The following is a 24,001-nucleotide window of genomic DNA, read 5'->3' on the forward strand; positions in this document are numbered from 1 at the left end:
AGCTGCTGGGATTACAGGCGTGTGCCACCACACCCGGCTAAGGATTCATACTTTTAAAAATCAATTTATCATCATGTTTGAATACATAGCCCAACACTCTCATGATGCTCTAAATTTGTTATTGGGATATACTGTGATTCCATGATCATGATTTTAAGTTCATAATCAAATAGCTAATAATTTAATTTCAACCCCTGAGAGCAGGTGAAAAGGAAAGAAGTAAGGAACAAAAAAGAAAAAGAGTAAGTAGTTTAAGGAAAACATTGGAGGAAAAAAAAAAACTTGGGAGATGTAAAAGAGGCAAGATTTATTATTTATAAATACAATGTTTTCCACTTACTCTTCACCCCCTTTTTCCCCTTTCTCTCCTTTTTGTATTGTTCCTTGAGTTTGGTAATTACTCCCTGGTCCACATTCCAGGCTTCGGGCATGAGACACTGGTCCTCCTTTTCTAAACAGAGGAAAACAAATGAAACAGCCTTTTTCAATAAAATATTGAACACTGTAAGTCAATATGTCTGAAAGACACAACGATTTTCTTCATAGCATCACTAGCTAAAATAAAGTCATTATTTATTCATCAGATATTTAAGTTGCACAAAATACAGCAGCTAAGAAATAACAATCAAATCTAATTAACAAACTTCCCTTGAAAGAGACATCAAGAACCTCTCATTTTTCATTCCATTTTCTAAATGCCATTAGGAATGACTGGAAAAAAAACAACCACTTAATATTTACTTATGTGATGAGAGACAATTACTGAGATTGTACAAAATAGTATCCAATGATCGTTTCCCTTTAAGAGTTTTATACTTTTGGCATGTGTTCATCAACAAATGATGATTTTTATTTTATTGGCCTTATAAGTAGATTTTTATAAAACTTATTAAGTAGCCTTCATTCAAAATGCAAAATAATTTAAATGACATGATTATTTATAAATTCCCCAAACAGGAAACTCAGAACTTCTGGTAAATAAAGAAATTAATCATTATTTCAGGAGAAGACTATTTAAAGAGTAAATATGTTGCAGGTCATGGTGGTGCACGCCTGTAACCCTAGCAGCTGAGAAGGCTGAGGCAAGAGGATTGCAATTTCAAAGCCAGCCTTAGCAAAAGCGAGGCACTTAGCAACTCAGTGAGACCCTGTTTCTAAATAAAATACAAAATATGGTTGGGGATGTGGCTCAGTGGTCAAGTGCCCCTGAGTTCAATCTCTGGTACCAAAAAAAAAAAAAAAAAGAGTAAATATGTTATATACTTATACTTACCATATAAAACAATTTATGTACTATACAATACTATTGGAAGTGTTAGCACAGAACTCTAGTTTGAATCCATGACACACATAACCAACTGTTCACTCTACTTGTCAACTGGGAAATCGAACAGACATCTCAAACTAAATGGGCAAAACCAAACTCCCAATCTCCTCTACTCAACCAATCTGTTCTATTCACAGGCTCTCTATTTCATCTGATAGCAATTTTATATTTGTATTTGTTCAGATCAAAACCCTTTCCTCCCTCTTCACATCAAATATTTCACTTTCTCTACATTCAAAACATAAGCAGAATCTGATTTCTCAACACAACTACAACTTCTCTGGCCACTCTAATCTCTTGCTAGAATTACTGCAAAAATTATTACCCTTCACCACATAAGACAATTATCAACAGTTCTCTGGGTAGTCTATCTGAAGCATAATAAAGCTTTAAAAGTCAGATTATGTCACCCTTCTACTCATATCCTTCCCATAGCAGCATTTGACATAATCTTATATAAAATGGTCATTTATTACTACAATCCCTCTGCTTCAGACACTCTGGCTCCCTTGAATTCCTTAAGCATGACAGGTATGTTGCTATCTTATGGCACTTACTCTCACTTTCTTCTTCCTCAGATGCCACATAGCCAAATCCCTCATCACAATTTTAAGTCTTTTGCTCAAAGGGCTTACCATAGCAACCCTATTTTAAACTGTAAGTTGCTCTTACCACCCCATCCAATCCCAATTCTTCCTATATCCCTGACCTTGTTCTACTTTTTCTATTTTCCATAGCATTTATCACCCTCTGACATTCAATATCATTTGTTATGTTTATTGCTTACTGCCTAGATCCTTTTACTAAGCTGTGAGCACCATGGGGGTTAAGAATCTTCTAGAAAACCTGGTACATAGACAGCATTTGTTCAATATTTGCTGAATGAATTTTGAAATTATTTGAAATGAACCAGAATAAATAGAAATCTATTTTTAACAACTTAACTTTCAATCTAGTTTAGAAAACTGTTTTTTGAACCTTTGAATATAACACTATTAAAAACAATTTTACATCAACATTTCTAAATACGTAACTATAATCTAAAAACAAAAGGAATAAACTTTATTTTTCAAGAAAAACCTAACAAAGTTTTTACTTTCTCTAATCTGGCTGTAATAATAAATTTAACTGCATGGGTTTTGAATTCTGGAAGGTTTTTAGTCTATTAAAGCAAAAATTTAGCACTATCCTAACCTTCATAGACTCATTACAACAGCACTAGAAGATCATGGAAGATGTTAGTATAATTTATCTATTTACTTGCCAGAAACTAATCAGATTCTTAACCTAAGTACAACTCTTTTTTAAGGGGGTGGAATAGAAGAGAGGATGGCATGAGCACTTAAAATGGTTTAAATGTCCACTCAACTAGACAAGATTTACAGTATAGTTCTGTTAGTTTGTTCAAAGTTTAGTACTTTGAATTAAATTATAAAATTCTTTTTTAGTGTGTGTGTTGGGGGGTATTTACTGGGGACTGAACCCAGCAGTGCTTTATCACTGAGCCACATCCCCAGCCCTTTTAATTTTTTATTTAGAGACAAAGTCTTGCTAAGTTGCTAAGGGCCTCAATAAATTATTGAGGCTGGTCTTGAACTTCTAATCCTCCTGCCTCAGCCTCCTGAGTTGCTGGGATTACAGGCACGCAGCGCCACTGAATATGGCTAAATTAAAAAATTCTTAAAATGCATAGAGCCAAACTACTATAAAAGAAACCTCCAGTGAACTGAGAGCTTTCATTTGCTCACTGAAAATTCCAATCAAAGTAAATAATAGTAACTTGTTTAATTCCTAATAGGAAAAATCACTTAAAAATTCAGCAAACACCTCTAACATTATAATGGTTTCTGAGAAGTAAAGAGTTAAAGGCTACCTTGAATGCTGAAGAAAAGCACTCAAATAATATCTAACTCTTCCAGATCTTGCCCTATTGGGATTATTAGCAATTTACAGAGAAAAAACATTCTTTCTTTGAGGAATTTTCATTGCAGTGTTTCAGATGGAAAAATAGGTTTCAAAAATATTTTTTGTTTATTAAAAATGTTAGACAGCCTTTTTCCCTGAATTTACCCAACTTGTTCACTTTACTTGTCCATTAGGACAAGTCTTCTTATCAGTTCCTATATAAAGATAACACAAGTGTAAAGAAGGAAAATTCCAAACAAAATTTTTAACACAAGTTTAAAAAGGAAAAAATATTTTTTTTCCATTTTGGCTTTAGAACATTTTTATGTTTCCTTTAGAAAAGCAATGTATTAAAAATTTGGGTTTATATTAATATTTTTAATGTTTATAACTAAAAATGTAACAAAAATTTTCATTTTAAGCAAAAATACTAAACAACATTTGAACATATGTAATATCTGTGTTCCAATATTAAGATGTATATTCTAGTTCTTGAAGGTACATTGAAATCAGTATTTAAAGTAGCTGTTTGAATGGAAGTAAATGAAAAGTTCATAATGTGGTGTATATACATCTAAAAACATATAATCCCTCAAAACAATTTAATTACTTTTATTTTTATGGACAAAGTATTAACTTAAAGGGGAAAAATATATTTCAAATAAGAAACCATTGGTTTGTCTTTTAAGAAAACTGAGTAAAGAAGCTTTTATAAAGATAAACTTAAATATTAAAATAATAGGCAACTTTATATTCCCTCAATAAAGAAACACTTGTCCAAATATTAGACCTTCCCTCTTTTTCTTTCTTACATAGATATATTTAAACCTAAGGAATTAATCATTTTTGAAGATTTAATCATATCCTACCTTATTGATAATAAAAATTTACTTCCATACTACTAGAATGACCTATGCTATTTGGTTTCCTCCAAATATTTGTTTTAACTCTTGTTAAGAGGTTTATTAAATTCATTCAGAGTAATTTGAGGGGAAAAAAAAACACTATTCCTGTACACACTGTCAAAATCTTACTTAGAATGAAAGACTACAATTTTCTACGTTCTACCTCTTTGTTGCACAAAAGATACTAGAAATGAGATCTTCAAAATCCTCTAGTTAAAAATTTCATATTAAATTTCCACAAAATACAGATTTGTAGTTTCTACTGTCTAGGCAGAAAATAAATATTCTACATTTGAGTTCAAATTATTTTCATAGAGTATTGCTTATTGTAAAAGAAAAAAAAAAGATAAGGCAACTTATTATACAACTTTCTTTAAACACACACTCCCTGAATAAATGGCAACAGTAGTTAAAAATCTCACTGGATGTTCAACATTTCAACATCATAGCTCTTCAAGATGTGGCCCTCATGGTAAAATATTAATTTCTTTTATTTACTTAAATCTCTGGTTGGAGGCAGTATGCTTCCCCTTACCCCAGTCTGTTCCATCGCCTGCACTTCTAGATTCACTGTCTCCTTCCTCTGATGAAACCAAGAAGTCAAACTGCTTCAGAGCTTCTTTTGTATCTCGGTCTTCACTGCTATCAGGCAATGCTTTTTTTCTAACAATCTAATGAAAAAACATGCTAAATTAAAATATGGATATATTTATGAATTTTTATATTTAATTTAAATAAAGGAGACAGTATCCTTTGGCCACTGAATAAGAAATGTTATTCAATTATTTTCTTCAGAAAGTATGTCTTTGTTGTATTAAACTGTACTACCTAACCCAGTGAAAAACACAGATATCATTTTTAAAGGTATACATCATGTATCTTAAAGCAATAATTTAAACTTTGTTCAACGGTATGATGGCTTGTTTTAAATAAACAGAAACCTACTGAAGTCACTGGCATAATAGACACACATTTAAATTGCAGATAGTTGGAAGGCTGAGGTAGGAGGATGACAAGTTTGAGGCCAGTCTCAGCAACTTAGCAAGACCCTTTCTCAAAACAAAAAATAGAACGGTCTGGGGATTTAGATCAGTGATAAAGTGCCCCTGGGTTCAGTACCAACAAAACAAAACTGCAAATATGACAGGGGGTCAGGTTTCACTTTTATATATTTAGAAGTATATATGGAATTACAAATTCAGTTAGAGGGTTAAAACTTAAGACTAATGCATGCAGACATGATTTCTGAGACCAGCATGTCTATACTCTTCATGAATTATCTCCTTTTTGGTTACCTCAACCAACATGAGCCCTAAGAAATTAGGATAATGGGTCTGCAGCTTCTTTCCATAAAATATCACAATATCTCAATTTTCCAGACTTTAGCTTTCTTGTTTCATGCAAAACAGAAATAGCATGATCTAATCAAACTTCACCCCTGGAATCTTTTGAGTGGTATAAAATTGTAAAGTTTCAGTAGACAGATCAATAGGACAGCCTAGCAAGTCCAGAAATAGACTTTAAGAATTAGCAAACACACACCTGACTTATATGGCCCTGTTCCCACTCTCATATGTGGAATCACTTATCAATCACAGCAATTTACAGCAGAGATGAGATACAGCCTCAGAAAGCTGTCTTATAAAGTACTCTAGGAAGCCACTACCAAAGGAATAAAACTGACCTCACAGATGAAAACAATCTGTCTTAACTGATCTGGTATATATAAAAACTGAACAGAAGAAATAAAGATTATTTAATGATGCTAGAATAATTGGCTGAACTATTTAAAATATTTCCTTAGTTGAATTTACTGAACTATTTTGATTAAAAAACTGACGCATTTTAATAGGATAATTTTTGGCCATTCTATTTGTCTATATTACATACAATATATTTTCTAAGAACATGCTTATTCACTGTTACAAAGTTTGATTTTTAAAATGCTTGTCATGTGAAACTTAGTGTAATATAATGTAAAAATTACCAAAACTGTTAAAATCAGTTATTTAAAAAAAAAATTTTCCAGAAATACTAAAAAGCTTTTTAGTCTAGTATTTCAAAGGGGATAAGTCTCTTTACATTAGATGTACCTTCATTGCTTGATCACAGAACTGTTATGATCTGTACCAACTGGAAGACAGAACATTTATGAATTTGATTATTTAAAAACAAAACAACAAAAAAACCCAGCTGGGCACAGTGGCGCACACCTGTAATTCCATCGGCTCAGAAGGCTGAGGCAAGAGGATCACAAGTTCAAAGCTAGCCTCAGTAATTTAGCTAGACCCTAAGTAGCTTTTAGCAAGACCCTGTCTCAAAATAAAAAATAACAAGGACTGGGGATGTGGCTCCGTAGTTACACATTTCTGGGTTCAATCCCTGGTATCAAAATAAACAAACAACATAAAACCCCCAAATGGTTAGGAATTAAGAAATTAAACAGGCTGTTTTTTAGAAATTTCTAGGCTGATAATTCAAAACAGTTTTAATAATTCGTTTATAGATTTTAAATATTTAAGTTGATATAATCACTAACAGCATCATAGTTATTTACCACTTAGCTATAAATAAGGTATTTTGATAGGAAACCAATATTTCAATGTAATTATCTCATAGGAATCATAAGAAGTTACATAACTTTCAGATGATCAGGGTAGAAAAAAATGTCACAGAAGCTTAGGCTTTTTTACTACAATAAATTAAGACACAAGTTATTACTATTCATTTGGATAAGAAAATGTTTGAGTGACTATTCAAAGTTCCAATAATATCCATGGCAGGACTATATCAGTAGAGCACTCCTGCGTAGTCAGGGAAACAATAATCTGGCAGTAATCCATCTGAGAGCACCGGAGCTCAGGAAGTGGAGGGCATTAAAAAAAAAAAAAGTTACACTTTATAGTTAAAGCTATCATTTATATATAGTGTCTCCTTTGTTCCTCACAAAATCTTCTGGGTATTCATTATAGTCTTCATTTTTATAAACTATAAAAACTAAGCCTGAAACATTAAAAAGCATAATTAAGTTGCAGACCTGGGACTTAAACTCAAGCATTTTAACACTTAGACTGATTCCTATTTCTTTACTTTCTCATTCTTATTTTAAATAAATGTGAAAGAGGAAATTTAAACATTTTTCTAAATAAAGTAAAACAAGTCCTCATCTCCTTAGAAATGAAGGAGGAGGAAGAAAAGGAGAAAGAAAAAGAAGAAGGGGCTGGGGATGTGGCTCAAGCGGTAGCGCGCTCGCCTGGCATGCGTGCGGCCCGGGTTCGATCCTCAGCACCACATACAAACAAAGATGTTGTGTCTGCTGAAAACTTAAATAAATAAATAAATAGATAGATAAATAAATAAATAAATAAATAAATAAATAAATAAATAAATAAATAAATAAATAAATAAATAAAAAGAAGGAGAAAAAACCGGTGGGGAAGTAGAGGAAAAAGTAATGGGGATAGAAGGAAAAGGTGAAGAGAGAGGAAAGGAGGAATGATAATGAGAGGGGGAAAAACATGGAGACGGAAAGAGAAGTAAGAAATAGCAATTTAGAGACAACTTTTATTCCAGGAAATTGCTAGGAAAAAGTCAATCAACTAATAAAGACCTTAAAAAATTACAGAAATCCTTTGCCTATAGTTTTAGAAGTCTGTAGGCCTGACCTACCAAAGCAACTCACAAGAGAGACAAAAACTGCATCAGAGCTGATGTTAGGCACCATAATGGATTATATGCCAGTTCTATTGTTTTATAGCAGCCAATTACATTGTAATAAGATTATAACACTAGACTGCTATAACACATGTTTATCATTTTATTTTTTTAAATATTTTATTTTTTAGTTGTAGTTGGACACAATATCTTTATTTTATTTATTTATTTTTATGTGGTGCTGAGGATCAAATCCAGGACCTCACATGTGCTAGGCAGGTGCTCTACCACTGAGCCACAATCTCAGCCCATATCATTTTCATTATATTCATCAGCTCTATAAAATGTTATCATATTCAATAAGTTAATAAAAATTCAAGTGAGGGCTTTTAAGGCAAAGCTATAATATTAAAAGCATTCTTGAATTTGAAATCTATACCAAAGCTCTTTCCAATTTCTCACAAAAAAAAAGTAAAGGGTTTATATTAAAGAGCATGATTTTTTTTTTTTGGGGTGTGTGTGTGTGTGTGTGTGTGTGTGTGTGTGTGTGTGTGTGTGTGTGTGTGAGAGAGATGGTGCTGGGGATTGAACCCAGGGCTTTTTGCATGCTAGGCAAGCACTCTACCAACTGAGCTATATCCCTAACCCCACATGAATTATTTTTAAAGTAAACATAGTCCTTAAAATATGTTATCTGAGTTATTTAACTCACTGTTGAAGTATCGATGACACTTTTCTCTCTTCCCTCAATATCATCATCTTCATCTTCATCACTGAAATCAGCAGCTGCACTTTCAAGGAATTTGAAATTATCCAGCACAGAAGCAGAATCTGTTAACTCAGATTTTCTGGTTTAAAACACAAATAATCATGCTCAGTTACTCTTTTTAACCTCAACATAAAAATCAACTCATTTGATAAGTTTTACTAACTTATATTTATATTATATTATGAGTCTCAAATGACATTGATTCTCATCTATTACAATTCTATGGATTTAGAAAGCAATATAAGAAGTGGCTATTCTTTTAAAAGTACTTTATAATCATAAACTTTTTTTTGTACCTGGGATCGAACCTAGGGGCACTTAACCATTGAGTCACATTCACAGCCCTTTTTAAATTTTTTATTTGGAGACAGGATCTTACTAAGATGCTGAGACTGGCCTTGAACTTGTGATTCTCCTATCTCAGCCTCCTGAGTCAATGGTATTACAGTGCCAACACATCTGGCTCAATTATCTTAATGGCTAGGATTGTGCCTCACATGGTGGTACACAATTTTAATTCTAGCAATTTGGGAGGCTGAGCAAGAAGATCACAAGTTCGAGGCCAGTCTCAAGAAGGAAGGCCCTAAGCAACTTAGCAAGAACCTGTATCAAAATAAAAAGAACTGCAGACATAGATCAGTGTATAAAAGCACTCTAATACCAAATGAACAAAAAAAATTAGTGATAATCTACTGAAAAGAACTCCCTCTCAAGATTCAGATTACTTTGATCCTTATATCAACCTTAATGTATTTTTGAAAATATTTCTCTCATTATCTCTGCCTCCTTTTTATCCCTATGTATTTCTTTCTGCAACTCTTCAATTAACTTCTTACATGAGTTTTTATAACTAAGTAACTAACAAATATGTCATTTTTCTCTGATGCAATCTTTTGTTAAACAACTAGCTAAGGAGGTAAAAAGAGCAAATGTACAAATAAAGTTATTGAAAACAATATACTAGTCAAACTGATATTATTTTAAGATTTGACTCTGCCAATGAATAAACCATGAATCTTTTAGAAATGACTAAATTTTCAAATATAAGGCTTGAACATAGCTCCCTCAAAATAAATTTAGTTAACACTTTCCTAAGGGCCACAACAGAATGATTTCTCTCTAGTTCATCAGAAAATGTTTTAGATGAGAAGGCATTTTCAGGAGGGGGGGGTGGACTATAGTCACAACTATAGGCAAATTTTAAAAAATAGCTAAATCTTCAATTTCAAATCTGCTGAGAGCTATGATTTTGATTTTTTCCTCCTTTTCTCTTTGTCTACAGAAATCTGACAAATTCAGACTAACATCCTTTTCAGTTTAAAAGAGAGGTAAACACAAAATAGACAATGGAGTCATCTCTTCTGAAAGTCATTACTGAAGGTTTTGTAAAAGTATGCATTACCATCCCTAAAAATATTTATATTACCTAAGTTAACTTAATGACTTAGGTTAATGTAAAAGGTAAAAACAAAACCAAGAATGATACCTATATGATCTATGTCTACAGGGAAAAAATCTATACTTTCATTTGTAAATACAAGTTAATACATTCTTTTTTTTTTACTTTATTTATTTATTTATTTATTTATTTATTTATTTATTTGTGGTGCTGAGGATTGAACCCAGGACCTTGCATGTGCGAGGTGAGCGCTCTACCACTGAGCAACAATCCCAGTCCCAATACATTCTTAATTATTAATGAATACTTTTAAGAAGGTTCCAAAGACATTTTTTCATAAAATTCCTACCTTGTATCTTTACCTAATCTTATAATTTTAGTTTATATTCCAAATAACAGGAAATATGTTCTCATTAGAAAATTTATAGCATTCAATTAAAACCATTCTATTAGCCTAAATATAGGTTAAAATGTAATACCATCGTAATCAGTTTTCAGAGAATCTTAGGCTTTTTATTCAACTAAGAATCATTGCAGGGGCTAGGGTTGTGGCTCAGCAGTACAGTGCTCCCCTAGCATGTGTGAAGCGTTGGGTTTGAGCCTCAGCACCAAATAAAAATAAATAAAAAAATAAAATAATAGTTTTCAAAAAAAGAAAAAAATCATAGCAAATTTTTTCCCAATAAAGAACGATTACTTTATTTAACTGTTAGTGTTCATTTAACTAGAATTATATACAACTACATAATAATAATATGTTCAATAAGAAAAATATTTCAAATTATTAAATTTTTCAATCTAACAATATGTATATTTAAAGTAGATATTTTACATCAAAGAAAAGATGAGTTACAGAATTACTACATAAACAAAAGTGGTTAAAAAGGTTTCTTCTAAAGAATTGTGAGGTATTTTTATGATTTCTGGGTCACTTATAATGAAATTCCATTCTTATAGATTAGCACTGCATTTCAAATCAAAATATTTTATGAGGTTCTAGTAGTGGTTGACTGAGCTTCAAGATATTAAAAAATCTTATATTAAATAAATTTCAAGCAAATAAAATACCCTAAATATGAAATTACATTCTTGAACTAAATAGTCTCAAATGCTAACTTCAACGAACCCTGTGTTGCCTTCTAACCAAATGAAACTTTAACTTATTTCCAAATCCCACCTACAAGTAATATTTCAAAATCAAAAATATTAAATATGAACTAAGTTACAACTAAAATACTTTCCAGACAAAATACTTACCCAATCATTGCTGTTTCTTTAACTTCAGCCTCTGTGCCATTTATAACTGAATCCTGATTTTTGTCATCTTCCCTGTCAGTGATATCACTTGAAAAGCCCAGCAAAGCTCGTACTCGTTTAGATTTCACATCTAGAATAGTATCTGTGTAACCCACCTCCTGAAGATACCTGTGTGAAGAGGATCCTTACAATTCAGTCATATAGGAATCAGTATTCTAAAATTTAATGTGTAATTAAAAGCAATTCTTTTAATACACTGCCTACATAAGACCTAGGAGCACTATGCTAGTTAAGACTTGTCAATAATATTCCAGCTGCAGATGGAGCTGTCTCCTGCAGTACCAGCCTCTACAGTCACTGAGAAAAATCAACTATACAATACACCATTCATTACATTTATACTATGCAGAAACTGTTCCTCAATATTTCATAGCACATTCTTTCTGCAGGATCAGAGCAAGTTCACTACCAAATTCTACCAAATTACTATTTTATAATAGTGATTGCAACTTTTTTATATTTCAAATGTAAATTGTCATGGGTCAACTGTTTTTTTAAATATATTTTTAGTTGTAGATGGACACAATACCTTCATTTAGTTTATTTAGTTTTATGTGGTGCTGGGGATCACACATACTAGGCACTCTACCACTGTGCTACAACCCCAGCCCCAGATCAATTGTTTGAGATGTAGAGAGAATGTTTTCAGTACATATGGTTTCCTCCACATCATATAAGAATATAGTATTTTCCCAAAAGTCACTGTAGAACAGAAAAATCTATGCTTAAATAACTCAAAAATAAAAATAAACCACAATTAAATTGTGGGATAGAGGGTATGTATGTGAATTCGTGCATGTTGCAGAAAGGCATCAGCACAGAAAAAAAAAGAGCACAGGCTTTATAGTGAGAGTTAGACCTAGGTCTTACATCTATTTCTGTCACTTATTTGCCCTATAACTTTAATTTTCCCAAACCTGAGTTTTCTTTCCTTAAAAACAGACACAACTAATACTGTTTCTGGCATACAGACAGCACTTGAATACCTATTTTTTTAAAATTCTTTTTAGTTGTAGTTGGACACAACACCTTTATTTTATTTGTTTATTTTTTCTTAATGTGGTGCTGAGGATCAAACCCAGGCCTCACATGTGCTAGGCGAACTTTCTACCACTGAGCCACAACCCCAGCCCTTGAATACCTATTTAACACCAAAGTTAATCAAAAAAGACCAAATGGCGGGGATAGGACCATGGAAAGGGCAAATGCCATTAATAAACAATAGAAAAATATTAGGCATTAATATATGTTGATATGGAGTCTACTGGACAAAAGAAAACAAAGGTTGACAAGATAGTTTAAGTTCAGTTTATTTGAAGATTTGGTTTCAAAAGTTGTTAGAGCAGAAAGATTTCACAAAGATATGTGATCAAATGGAATAAGTGTATCTTACCAAACCAAGATGCTCATTTTTCAATCCTAATGAATATATATAGAAAGTTTTGATTAAAATAATAAACTTCCAACTTTCCTGAATTTTATCAGTTGTTCTTACAGAGTACTCCAAAATGTATTTTTCTATTTTTAGCAATAATATTTGATGTGTACCTCACTTTGGCAACAAAACCACATAGCCATAAGTAAACAGGCTAATAGTTTCTTTGTAACTGATAAAATGTCACCCTTTTCTAAGACGATTATAGGTCTTTTTAAGATTTTAAAAATATATCTTGGATACATCATTATGAAATCACTTTTTTTAAAAAAAATCAGCATTTTAAGAAAACTTGCCTATTTTAAAAATCAAAATACCTTAGTCATACTTCAGACCAAAGTGAGGACACTAATAAAAATTCACTTAAATATTAGTAAGGATTGTTTTCTAATTTTTGTCTAAATAAACAATAAATATGAAGAGATGTTGTAACATTACCTTCCTTAAGTCAAAAGGAATAGCTAGCATTCATTCACTTTGGAAGCAAACCCAAAAGTCTCAAACAGGCAGCATATTTCATTTTACCTTGGCATAAAATTTGAATACCAGTTTCAAAGGTGGTATACAAGGACCAGGCACTGAGATGGTGTAGTCTACTACTTGACACCAAAACCTTAACTGAACTGTTTCCTCTGTATAGTCTCAGATACACATTTTACCGGAGAAAGCTTATGCTATGCAAAATTTTCAAAATCTCAGAATTTAAGCTCAACAAATTACTTAAAATTTTTTAAATTAACAAAAAATACATGCAAATACTGATTAGACCTATATTGAAATAGCTCAGTGCTAATGCATCCCTGGGTTCAATTCCCCAGTACCACAAAACAAAAAGAAAAAGGGGAAAAGTGTTTAATATGAAAATTAAACAGTAATTCAATTAAGCTTTTTCAAAGCAGTAATAAAATAAGAAATAAACTTATTCTTTTGAACTGAAAATACAAAAGGAAAACAATCTCATGAAAATAATGTTTCTCATCCTCGACTATTGATAAGATTGGCCACGAGATACTTACTGTCTGAGTAGTTGTCGACCTTGCTTCCACATTAACTGGCTGTTCTGTTGTGGCTGCACCTCTGTTTCATTACCTTCATCTGAAATACATTGTCATAATAAAACTGACTTGTTTTACATATTAGAAGGCATCACAATTAATAAATATCCAGTAAACATTTATGTATGTTTTAGGACAATTAAAATGTTTTTAACTGGGTGCGGTGGTGCATGCCTGTAATCCCAGTGGCTCAGGAGGCTGAGGCAGGAGGATCACAAATTCAAAGCCAGCCTCAGCAACAGTGAGGCACTAAGCAACTCAGTGAGACCCTGTCTTTAAATAAAATACAAAACAGGGCTGGGGATTTTGCTCAGTGGTTGAGTGCCCACTCCAAAAAAGTTTTTAATTCGAATTTCGATAACAAAACTCCAACACATATTAATTAATGCTACTGGATTCCCTTTAGAGTAGTAGAATATAAAGACATTTTTACTTTTAGCTAGACTGAGAATTTTGCTCTAGAACCAAGACCTATCCAATCAAGTCATACACAGTGAGAGTCAAATACAAGTATTAGGTATCACATTATAACCAGAACAAAATATTTAGAAATGAGACCAAAAATCTAATTTTATAAAGAGCAGATATACTAAGAAATAACCTCAATCCAAATGTTTCCTTTGCAAGTTATTAAATGAAAATTTCAAGTATTCTTTCAAAGACAGTCTTTGAATTTTAAACCTCTTTTAACTTTTAAAGCTTAAATTCATCATTATGTACAAGCTGAATCCTTTCAGAAGAATTAATAAAAAGAATTTCTCTATGAGAAACCTAAACCAAAAAGTTCCGCACTAGACTATGGTTTAACTTTCACAATATTAAAAAAAATCATATTTTTAATCAGTCCTTCATCAAATGAAGAAATTGCTAGTCTTTATAAAATCTTTTTCAAGAGGAGACACAAGAGGGAACAAGAAATTGTTTCATATTTTCTAAAATTAAGCATTTAGTGCATACTTATTGTGTTCCCATATCTATGTTAAAATACATATATATATATTATCTCTTTCCTTATTAATTGATTGATTGATTGATTGGTACTGGGGATTGAATCCAGGGGTACTCTACCACTGAGCTATGTCCCCAGCCCCTTTTATTTTTAAATTTTTGGACAGGGTCTTGCTAAGTTGCTGGGGCTGGCCCCAAATTTGCACTCCTCCTGCCTCAGTCTCTTGAGTAGTTGGGAATATAAGCATGTGCCACTAGCCCAGCTCCTTCTCTTTCAATTCTTACAAATTAAAAAAATTCATGTTTATCCCTATCTTAAAGAGGAAAAGCTAAGTTTTAGAGAATAATTTTCAGGTTCCTTGGAAACACAGTTGTAAGTGTAAAAAATCCTTCCTGACTCCCTCCAGAGTCCCAGCACTTTCCTCCATATATTATTACAACAATTATAAAAAACTGGAGAAATATGAATAAAAGTAAGAATCATATCTTGTGTTTTGTTTTCTCCTAAAATAACTCAGGAGAGTTCTGTAAAATTTTAAAGAAATAGTAACAGAATGGACTGGAGGTGACTGTGGAGGAAAGAAATTAATTTAACTCCAAAAGAAAGATTACTTTGGGATAAGTTCAAAGAGGATATACTGGCAAACTGTGTGTGTGTGTGTGTGTGTGTGTGTGTGTGTGTGTGTGTTTTGCAGGGGAGGGCAAAAATAATGTCCTAATACTTTATGAAAAAATGATATGGGAGTAGGGGGAATGCTGGAAAATGATATTAGACAAATTATATTGTTATATTGTGAGCATGTATAAATATGTAACAACAAATTCCCATCATTATGTACAAATACAATGCACCAACTAAAAATGTGGAAAGAAAAAAATTACATTGTTCTATGAATTTTGCAATTCAGGAACTATTCATAACATAATTATGTTACAATTTATAGCCTTCAGTCTACTGAATAACCTGTACTTGCCAAGTAAGAGCATGTACACTGACACTTTAAGATTTTAAAATTTTCAGATGTGAAAAGAAATGTTGAGGTTATTTAATCTCCCATCAGAACAGGCCTAAATCCTTTCTATGCCATCCTCAGATATACTAAACTGACTACTTTGGCAGCTAATGATGTTGTGTAAATATGGTACATTAACTCAATAAGAACAAGGAATGAACAACTGATACCCAACCAACATGGATGAATCTCAAATGCATTATGTGAAGTGAGTTAAACCAGATCAAAAAAGGCTATATTCTGGGCTAGGGATGTTGCTCAGTGGTAGAGCACTTACCTAGCATGCATGAGATCCAGGGTTCAATTCCCACAAACTATGTGTTTGTGAAAACACTAAGGATGATAAATTTTACTGTACAGAAATTATACCTTAAAAAATTATGCCTTAATAAAAAGTAAGTTAAGACCAGTCAAAAAATAATGTACTTCCATCCTCTTAAAAGACAAATTACTCTTATTCTTACATGGTAGGCCAAGTTGTAGTCCTTTCTAGTAAGTAATTATCAACTATCAGATTCATTTTTGCCTTATGAAATTTAAAAAGTAGCTTTATATTAAAGTAAGGATTTTAAGGTAGCTCTGGCACAATGGAGAACACCTATAATCCTGGTGACTCAGGAGGCTAAGTCAGAAGGACCAGAAGTTCAAGGCCAACCTCAGTAAGTTAGTGAGATCCTGTCTCAAAACAAAACAAAAATGACTGGAAATGTAGCTCAGTGGTAATGCACACCTGGATTCAATCTCCAGTACCAAAATAAATCAATAAATAAAATAGCTAATAGTTTAATTTCTTGATAATATGACTGCTACATCCTGTATAGTTTCTGTAACAGGGATTTACATTTACCCTCCTGCCTGAAACAAAACAAATGAGCTGGGCACAGTGGCACACACCTATAATTTCAGCAACTAAGGTAGTAGAATCACAAGATTGAGATCAGCTCAGAAATTTAGTGGGTCCTTAGCAAAGCCCCGTCTCTAAATAAACAATGAAAATGGCTCAGGATGTAACTCTGGTTAAACATCCATGGGATTAATCCCTAGCACCAATAAACAAACAAAAACAAATGAAACAATGTTTTCCAAAAGATAGTGATCCTTGAGAGAAGGCAAGCAAAGGGATGAACCTTATGACTGTCCCAGCTACTGCCTTGATAAAAGAGTTTCTAGGAGTTTCTAGCTTTTAACACAGGGAGGAAAAACAAAGAGTATCTGAAGAAATAATGACCAAAAAGTTCCAGATTTCATACAAACTATAAACCCACTGGTCAAAGAAACTCATTAAACCCCAAGCCTAAGAAACACTGTGGAGAAAAGTAACTACAGTACATCATAGTAAACATTTTTATATCATAATAAACATTTTTATTTTATTTTACAGAACATCATAATAAACTTTTTTAGCTAAATATGGTGGCACATGCCTATAATCCCAGGTACTTGGAAGGCCAAGGCAGGAGGATTCTAAATTCAAGGCCAGCCTCAGCAACTTTGTGATACCCTGTCTTAAAATAAAAGGGCTGGGATGTTGTTCAATGGTACAGGATTTCCCTAGCATATGCAAGGCCCTGGGTTTATTCCTCAGTTAAAAAAAAGAAAAAAAAGAAACAAAGAAATTTGTTTAGAACCAATGATAAAGAGAAAATCTTAAAAGCAGCCAAAAAAAGGGATACATTATATACAGAGGAACAAAGATAAGCATAATAGCAGACATCTTATTAGAAACAATGATAGCAAGATATACAAAAGCTGAAAAAACTTATTACCAGCATCCCATATTACAAAATATGTTAAAAGAAGTCTTAAAGGGAGGAGAAAAATAATACCAGATGGAAATACAGTTCTATACAAAGCCATTATGAGTACTAGAGATATAATTTTCATATTATTATTTAAATTTCTTTAAAGAAAAATGACTTTTGCAACAAAACAACAACTTAACCAAACCCTTAGGTTTTCTCAATGCTACTAACTCCTAGTGAATTTGTCTTCCTCTTCACAAACAGTATTATAAACTTTCTCTGCTTTTCTTAAAAGTCTGATCAACTCTTTGTAGATAATGTCTCATACATAAAGCTATTAAGAGGACATTCCCTCAAATACCCACCATCCAAAGTGAAACTCAAACTTACAATCTGTTACCTGACTTTCTATGTTTCTCTCTTGATAATAACAAGAAATATGTTCTTCCTCCAATGTGTCTGCCGTTATATTCAGAATCCAATCCCAGTCATTTCTTCAGATACCTTCCTAATCTGAGTGTATCAACTCTTTCCCTTTTATTGGCTCCTTATTTATGAACCCTGCCCCAACCACTTACGCACAGTCTCTCTGACCCCAGGTTATCTTTTAGCTGTTGCCCTTCAGTCCTTCCTCACTTTCATAAGCTAAGCATCTAAAATGGCTGACTGCATTTGGTCTTCATTTTATACTGACATCTTTGATTCTGCCATCACCTGTTTCTTAACTGCTTCCAATTATGTTCTCAGTAACCCAATGAATGACCTGTGTGCCACTAATCTGACAGATACTCTTTAGCCCTCTAGGAATTAATTCATCAGCAGTGATGAACATTCCTTCCTTTGGAACTCTCTCTTCTGTTAGTTTCTACTCTCCTGGTCTTCTTCTGACATTAAAGTAGTCCTTATCAGTTTTCTTTTCAGGTAGACCTGGATTCAGCTCTACACTTCATCATTTAATGGAAATTTGGAAAACGTGTCTACTTCTGTGAGCTAAAATTACACATACATGACATGAGAACAATATTTTATTTACTGAATAACTATTTTAAGAATTATAGTTTCTACTTGGAATGGAACCACTATTTGACCCAGTTATTGTACTCCTCAAATCAGCATACTATAGTGATGTGGCCACATCAATGTTTATAAGAGCTCAATTCACAATATCTAAGCTATGGAACCAACCCAGGTACCCTTAAATAGATGAATGGATAAAGAAAATGTGGTACATATATACAGTGGAATATTACTCAAGTATAAAGAAGAACGAAATTATGGCATTTGCAGGTAAATGAATAGAACTAGAAGCTATCATGCTAAGCGAAATAAGCCAAACCTTTGTTTTGGGAGCAAAACAAAGGTTGAACGTTCTGATATGTAGATGCTGACTCACAAGGAGGGGGGTATTGGTGGAGGTTAACCTGACTGGGACCAGGGAAGGGGGAATGGGGAGAAGGGAGGGGAGATGGGAAGAAGGAAGACAGCAGAATGAATCAGAAATAACTTTCCTATGTTCATATATGAATACATGAACAGTGTAACTCCACATCATGTACAACCACAAGAATGGGAATTTATACTCCACATATGTATGATAAGTCAAATTACATTCTATTATCATGTATAACTAAAAATAATAATAAAATAATTGTAGTTTCTAAAGCTCCTAGCATAGGTAGAAATTTCAGCAAGTGATAAATTACAGTTTTCAGTACTTGAAATATGAAGAAAAAATCCTTAGATATTTGAGGAATTTAATCTGAAATCATGCCCCAAATTCACCTATGTGATAACTTCTGAACAGTTTTTCTCACTTTCCTTTATACCTACTAATAAGTGAATTATATCTATGTTGTTTACAAGTACTACTTTCTATTATTTGGTGGGTAAAGAGGAAGGCAGGGGAAAGAAAAAGAAGAAATAATATAAAAAGATAAATGTTTCACCTGTTAAAACACGTTCTGCTTATAGGATAGAATTTTCTGTGCATGAGAAAGGCCAAAACAGTCTGAAACTGAGCAGTCAGTGTGGGAGCCGCCCTGCCCATGAGCTAAGCATCCCCTCTCAGTACTCCCCTTGAGTAAAGGGGGTGTCGGACTGGAATCACACACCATGTGCTGTACAAAGCAAATGACCTTCATGAACTTCAGCTGGCAAATAAATTTGCCTCAGCTCTGGACTTGAGCGTTACCCAATGGGACTGGGCAACTCCCTTAAAACCTTATCCCTTGCCTTATTCAATGTAGAATATTCTATCGAAAGTCCTTTGTTGTCTTTTCCGTATAAATAAAGCAATTCTGGGTGCACTGGCTCTCTTGCCTTCCAGAGCAGGAGAGGACTCTTGAGGTAGCAGAGCAGTGCCGTCCCCACGGCCGCTCCTTTCTGAAAATCTGTGTCCATGTGGTCTTTTCACCTCCAGCCCAAACCATGCAGAGTAATCTGGCCTCCATCCCCCACGCAGGTGCAGGTGCTAAATCAGGTTTAAAGGATTAGGAATTCCCCTGTGCTTTGAAAAAGAAATCTCTTACCTTTATAGTTCCTACTCTTTCTCAGGATTTCAAGGGCATCATGTACTTTGTACTGTGCATCTCAAAGTTTCCATTAATACTAGAAGGACCCAGCAAGACAAGGTTATGTTGGTGCATGTTACCCCATGAAGCCTGAAACTTTCCAATAAGTGTAGAACATAAGCAGAAAATGGGGAACTAAAAGAAAGAGGAAGAAGGAAAAGGAAGGAAGGTGGTGGGAAATTATCTACAGGATACAAAATGATTAATGCCAACAGATTAGCAGATCAGAAAAACATGCAAATGATTAGAAATTAAATTATATTTATAAATGTTGTTGCTACAAAATATTAGTCATTAACTTCTTTTTATTACTTAAGCTTCCTTTAAAACTAACTTACCAGAATCATAGCTTGGAGGCTTCATATCTCCTTGATTCAATTCTGTCCCATATTTCAACTTGTGGTATTTGGCTCTAACAAAGAAATGACAAAAATATCAATCATCTTAAAACACATTTAAATGAACTTTATGTTATATAACAGGAGCAGTTTATGTGGTAGTCCTGGCTTAACACTCCTAGAATTTTCAAGGCTTAAGGTCTTCCATGGTGTTAAAGTCATTATCACAAAAACACCTGCCTTTTTTGTTTTTGTTGTTATAACATCAGTGTCATCATAACTAATGAATAACACTAGGAATCATAAATCTTCCTGTAATTTCAAATCAACCACCTAACATTCTAGTTTCTACAGTATTCAAATTTTCTTAATGACTTAAAATTGAACTTTACTATTAAATCAAAAGCAATAAAAAAGGGGGGGTGGACTATGAAATAAATGTGTTAAGATTAACTTTTCCCAAAATTGAGTTTTGTTTTGTTTTTAAAACACAGTAATTTAGATTATTTACAATTTGCCATGTATACTTATGGTGAACCATTAAAAGTATTGAATCATCAGTATTGAATAAAATATTCTAGTAGTAATAAAAAAATTGTCTTAGTCAAGATATCCTTTATCTTTTATTTAGATCTGTCAATGAAAAGGCTGTGTCCTTCTAAAAGTTAAGAAAATGTCATTATTTCTGGTTACTGAGATTTACCCATCTTGAATTAACCATGTCAGATTTAACCACGAGATTAGAAAAATAATCCAGATACAGAGAAAATTTTAAAAGGATAATTTTAAAATGGCCATATCTGATTAATGCATTTATGTATTTTGATTTTCTCCCCAAAATACTGAAGCCAGTGACAAATAATCATTGCTTTAAGACTGAGATAATAATAAAACAACAATAATTTTAAAAACCAAATGCAATACTATAGAAGGAAGAAAAAGAAAATGGTCAAATAAGATTTTTTTTCTTTATAAAAAATCATATCAAATAAAGTAGACTTCAAGCCAAAGTTAATAAAAAGAGCTAAAGACAGACACTGCATACTCCTTAAGGGAACCATACATCAACAAGATATAACACTTATAAATATATATGTCCCAAACAATGGAGCATCTACGTTCATCAAACAAACTCTTCTCAAGTTCAAATAAACCACAACACAGTAATTCTGGGTAACTTTAACACACCTCTCACCACTGGCTAGATCTTCCAAACAAAAGCTGAACAAAGAAACTATAGAACTCAATAACTTAGACTTAACTGACATATATAGAATATTTCATTCAACAAGCAAATACACTTTCTTCTCAGCAGCACATGGATCCTTCTCTAAAATAGACCCTGTTATTCCACAAAGCAACTCTTAGCAAATACAAAAAAGTAAAGATACTAACCTGCATTCTATCAGATCATAATGGAATGAAATTAGAAATCAATGATAAAAAAAAAAGCTACTATAACACCTGGAGACTAAATAATATGCTATTAAATGAACAATGGTTGCAAAAGACATCAAGGAGGATATTAAAAAATTCTTAGAGGTAAATGAGAACACTAATACAACATATTGAAAAATCTGGGACACTATGAAGGCAGTACTAAGAGGAAACTTCATTGCATGAAATTCATTCCTTAGAAGAAAAAGTCAAATAAATGAACTAATGTTACATCTTAAAGCCCTAGAAAAAGAATAATATATCAACACCAAAAGCAGAAGACAAGAAATAATTAAAATCAGAGCTGAAATCAATGAAGTTGAAACAAAAGAAATAATTTAAAAATGACAAAACAAAAAGTTGTTTCTTTGAAAAAATAAATAAATTGATAAACCCTTAGCTATGCTAACAAAGAGAGGGAGAAAATTCAAATCACTAACATCCGTGATAAAAAAGGAAATATGATCATATAATTCTTATCTTTAAGTGTATTGATGTGATTAATTACAATTATTGATTTATTGATGGACACTACCGGAGGAAATTTCCAATTTGACTGTATTATTATTATTTATTGACGGACACTACAGTACAGAATACAGAAGATAATCAGAAATTATTATGAAAATTTGTACTCCAATAAAACAGAAAATATCAAAGGCATTGACAAAAATCTAGAGTCATATGATGAATGTGGATGATATACACAATTTAAACAAATCAATTCAAGCAATGAAATAGAAGACACCATCAGAAGCCTACCAACCAAGAAAAGCCCAGGACAGGATGGATACATGGCTGAGTTGTACAAAAACTTTAAAAGAAGAATTAATACCAATACTCCTCAAATTATTTCATGAAATAGAAAAAAAAAGAACACTTCCAAACACATTTATGAGGCCAATATCAACCTGATTCTAAAACCAGACAAAGACACATCAAAGAAAGAAAACTTCAGACCAATATCTCTAACGAACATAGATGCTAAAATTCTGGCAAACTGAATACAAAAACATATCAAAAGATAGTACACCACAATCAAGTGGGGTTCATCCTGGGGATGCAAGGTTGGTTCAACATACGAAAATCAATAAATGTAATTCATCACGTCAATAGACTTAAAGGTAAGAACCATATGATCATCTCAATAGATGCAGAAAAAGTATTTGACAAATACAGCACCCCCATGTTCAAAACACTAGAAAAACTAGAGATATCAGGAACATACCTCAACATTGTAAAAGCTATCTACACTAAGCTCCAGGCCAACATCATTCTAAATGGAAAGAAATTGAAAGCATTCCCTCTAAAAACTGGAACAAGGCAGGGATGTCCTCTTTCATCACTTCTATTCAACGTAGTTCTTGAAACTCTAGCCAGTGCAATTAGATGAAAGAAATTAAAGGGATAAACATAAGAAAAGAAGAACTCAAAAACTATCAATGACAACATGATTCTGTATCTAGAGGATCCAAAAAACTCTACCAGAAAACTTATAGAACTAATAAATGAATTCAGCAAAGTAACAGGACATAAAATCAACACACATAAATCAAAGGAATTTCTGTACATCAGTGACAAATCCTCTGAAAGAGAAACTAGGAAAACTAGGTCATTTACAATAACCTCAAAAAAATTAAATAAAATGCTTGAGAATCAATGAAAGAGGTGAAAGACCTCTACAATGAAAATTACAGAACACTAAAGGAAGAAATTAAAGAAGACCTTAGAAGATAGAAAGATCTCCTTTGTTCTTGGGTAGGCAGAATTAATGTTGTCAAAATGAATGACATTCCTCACAGAAATAGAAAAAACAATCATGAAATTCATCTGGAAAAATAAGAGACCCAGAATAGCTAAAGCAATCCTTAGCAGAAAGAGCGAAGCAGATGGCATCACTATACTACAGAGCAATAGTAACAAAAACTGCATCGTATTGGCACCAAAACAGACTTGTAGACCAATGGTATGGAATAGAGAACACAGAGACAAACCCACATAATTATAGTTATTTCATATTAGACAAAGGTGCCAAAAACATATATGTTGGAGAAAAGATAGCTTACTCAACAAATGGTGCTGGGAAAACTGGAAATCCATATGAAACAAAATAAAATTAAACCCCTATCTCTCACCATGCATAAAAATCAACTCAAATCGGATCAAGGACCTAGGAATTAAACTAGA

The 24,001-nt window shown here is 32.8% G+C and overlaps 1 protein-coding gene across 1 annotated transcript in view; it reads right to left on the reverse strand.

The window, feature by feature from the left end:
• The window catches only part of Strn (striatin), a 105,893-nt gene that overhangs the window by 33,011 nt on the left and 48,881 nt on the right, over positions 1 to 24,001 (reverse strand). Inside the window, exons 3-8 of the mRNA XM_026405876.2 lie at positions 20,378 to 20,451; positions 13,728 to 13,806; positions 11,217 to 11,384; positions 8,504 to 8,639; positions 4,673 to 4,808; positions 341 to 451 (exon numbers count right to left, since the gene is read on the reverse strand). Of these exons, the coding sequence (XP_026261661.2) occupies positions 341 to 451; positions 4,673 to 4,808; positions 8,504 to 8,639; positions 11,217 to 11,384; positions 13,728 to 13,806; positions 20,378 to 20,451 (704 nt within the window). The remainder of the gene's footprint in view (positions 1 to 340; positions 452 to 4,672; positions 4,809 to 8,503; positions 8,640 to 11,216; positions 11,385 to 13,727; positions 13,807 to 20,377; positions 20,452 to 24,001) is intronic.

The sequence above is a fragment of the Urocitellus parryii genome, chromosome 12 (genome assembly GCF_045843805.1).
Source record: "Urocitellus parryii isolate mUroPar1 chromosome 12, mUroPar1.hap1, whole genome shotgun sequence".
Taxonomy (NCBI): domain Eukaryota; kingdom Metazoa; phylum Chordata; class Mammalia; order Rodentia; family Sciuridae; genus Urocitellus; species Urocitellus parryii.